This window comes from Rhodamnia argentea, chromosome 8 (genome assembly GCF_020921035.1).
Source record: "Rhodamnia argentea isolate NSW1041297 chromosome 8, ASM2092103v1, whole genome shotgun sequence".
NCBI classification, from domain to species: Eukaryota; Viridiplantae; Streptophyta; class Magnoliopsida; order Myrtales; family Myrtaceae; genus Rhodamnia; species Rhodamnia argentea.
Genome location: NC_063157.1, coordinates 25,806,907 through 25,809,455, shown reverse-complemented (window position 1 = coordinate 25,809,455; position 2,549 = coordinate 25,806,907). Strand labels below are relative to the sequence as shown.

The 2,549-nt window shown below is 54.7% G+C and overlaps 1 protein-coding gene across 1 annotated transcript; it reads left to right on the top strand.

The window, feature by feature from the left end:
- The first annotated feature begins 349 nt into the window (after positions 1 to 349).
- Positions 350 to 2,258, top strand: LOC115735521 (phospholipase A1-Igamma3, chloroplastic). The gene is made up of 2 exons (XM_048284688.1): positions 350 to 2,049; positions 2,082 to 2,258. Exon 1 carries the CDS (start codon positions 453 to 455, stop codon positions 2,019 to 2,021), a length of 1,569 nt encoding a protein of 522 aa, XP_048140645.1. The 5' UTR covers positions 350 to 452; the 3' UTR covers positions 2,022 to 2,049; positions 2,082 to 2,258.
- The last annotated feature ends 291 nt before the right edge of the window (positions 2,259 to 2,549 follow it).

The following is a 2,549-nucleotide window of genomic DNA, read 5'->3' as shown; positions in this document are numbered from 1 at the left end:
ACCGGCTCGAGAGATAGGATCATACCCTGACGCCCTAGTTTCGGGTTAGTATCCGAAAAAATCTCGGCCACGCGAGATCGGTCACCATTTCTTGATGTGCGATCGAGAGGTGTCTCGGTTCGGCGGGCCTAGACTGGTCGGTACTATGCACATGCTTCGATTACGCACCTTGCAAAAACTTATGGACCACACCATAACTCACTCCATAAGCAAATCGTCCTGCGAATCCTGCGCGTGCCACTTAAGAGAGAGAGAGCCACTCCCCACAGCATGTATTTATCACTTAAGAGTACTTTGGAACAGAGGCACCAAGTAGTCTCCTTTGCCCGTCACTTCGTCTTGCAAGCGACAAAAACTTCAACTTCTCTCTACCGATCTCTCCCCTTCAGAAGTCCCCTTAAATACCCTCCTTACTTCAAGAAACGATTGCAGGATACACCCACAAATCTTTCATGGCTTCTCTGGTGTTTTCCTTCCACAACCCTAAGTGCACTCACTCCTCCATAGATGAAACCCTGCCGCTCAAACGCACTCGTCACCGCGGCAACCTCGGCTTCAAAACCCGCCGTATGCCTCTAAAGAACCAACCCTTTTCGCCGGGAAGGACTTCAGCGGAAAACTCGAGAACGCTCTCCAGACGCTCCTCTTCTCCTTCTTCGACCGCCATAAGCATACACGAGCTCGACGAGACCCAAGAGAACCTGGACGCTCACCACGAGGACGACCGGCCACTGAGCCAAGTTTGGCGAGAAGTGCAGGGTTGTGGCGACTGGGAAGGGCTTCTGGACCCCATGAACTCCCACGTGCGGCGGGAGATCATCCGGTACGGCGAGTTCGCGCAGGCGTGCTACGACTCCTTCGACTTCGACCCCAACTCCAAGTACTGCGGGACGTGCAAGTATCGAGGGTCTGAGTTCTTCGACAAGCTCGACATGAGCCAGTTCGGCTATCAGATTAGCCGCTACTTGTACGCCACCTCCAACATCAACCTCCCCAACTTCTTCCAGCACTCCAGGCTGAGCAAGGTGTGGAGCACGTACGCCAACTGGATGGGGTACATCGCCGTCTCCACTGACGAGGAGGAGATCCGGCGTCTTGGGAGGCGCGACATCGTCATCGCGTGGCGGGGCACGGTGACCTATCTCGAGTGGATCTACGACCTCAAGGACATCCTCCACCCGGCCCACTTCAAAGACGACCCGGCAATCAAGATCGAGGCCGGGTTCTATGACTTGTACACCAAGAAAGAGAAGAGCTGTCATTTCTGCTCCTTCTCCGCTCGCGAACAGATCCTAGCGGAAGTCAAGAGGCTCCTAGATTACTACCGAGACGAGGAGATCAGCATCACCATCACCGGCCATAGCCTCGGGGCCGCCCTGGCCATAATAAGCGCCTATGACATCGCCGAGATGGGGGTCAATGTGGTCGATGACGGCGGCGAGATGAAGAAAGTGCCGATCACGGTGTATTCCTTCGCCGGGCCTCGGGTCGGGAATCTCAAGTTCAAAGAGCGGTGCGACGAGCTTGGGGTCAAGGTCCTTAGGGTTACGAACGTGCACGACATGGTGCCGACTGTGCCCGGGATATTTGCGAACGAGAAGATGCAATTCCAGAAGTACTTGGAGGAGAACCTATCTTTCCCATGGAGTTACGCGCACGTCGGGGTCGAGCTCGCGTTGGATCACGCGCACTCGCCGTTCTTGAAGCCGACCAACGACCCCAGTTGCTCGCACAACCTCGAGGCTCACCTCCACTTGGTGGACGGCTATCACGGCAAGGAGCGTCGGTTCAGGCTGGTCACCAAGAGGGACATCGCCCTAGTGAACAAGTGCTGCGACTTCCTGAAGGGCGAATACGGGGTCCCCCCGTGCTGGCGGCAGGACGAGAACAAAGGGATGGTGCGGACCGGCGACGGCCGGTGGGTGGTGCCGGAGCGGCCGGTGGACGCCCACCCTCCCGACACCGCGCGCCACCTCGCGCAGGTGCTGGGGGTCGCGAACCTGCCGTTGGAAGCCGCGTGACGATGCACGGTTCGGCCCCCGTGGTTCGGTGGCGACTGCTAACGGATCAAGAGGGATCGTGTCGACGTCATGTGGTGTTCGTGTACAGGCATGCAAGAGCGCTGAAAAGTCTACATTTGGTAAAATTTTCAGGACCACCATGCACATGATGGAAGTGGCAAATTATTGAGCCCCGTTTCTTTTCAGATGGTTTTGACGCCGGCAAGGAAAAATGAATGAACGTTCCATCATCAACTAGAATATTCTATGGCAAACATGGTATCGAGTTTGAGATTGAATGTGCGACCGAGTCACTTCAAATTTTTCAAATCGACACGATGCACGCTTTCTATGTCGTGACGCCTCTTAATCATCCGACTTTGGAGGTGAATTTTCTAGTTTGGGTGGACATTTTGGTTGACGTTTGTGACGTCCATGGCGAGACATTTTCTTTCTAACTAGGGAAAGAATTAACATGTCTATCCCAAGACATTTGCTAGGCGAGAGACATTTGGAAAGAAAGATGCATCAAAGCTTTCCTGCCTTTCC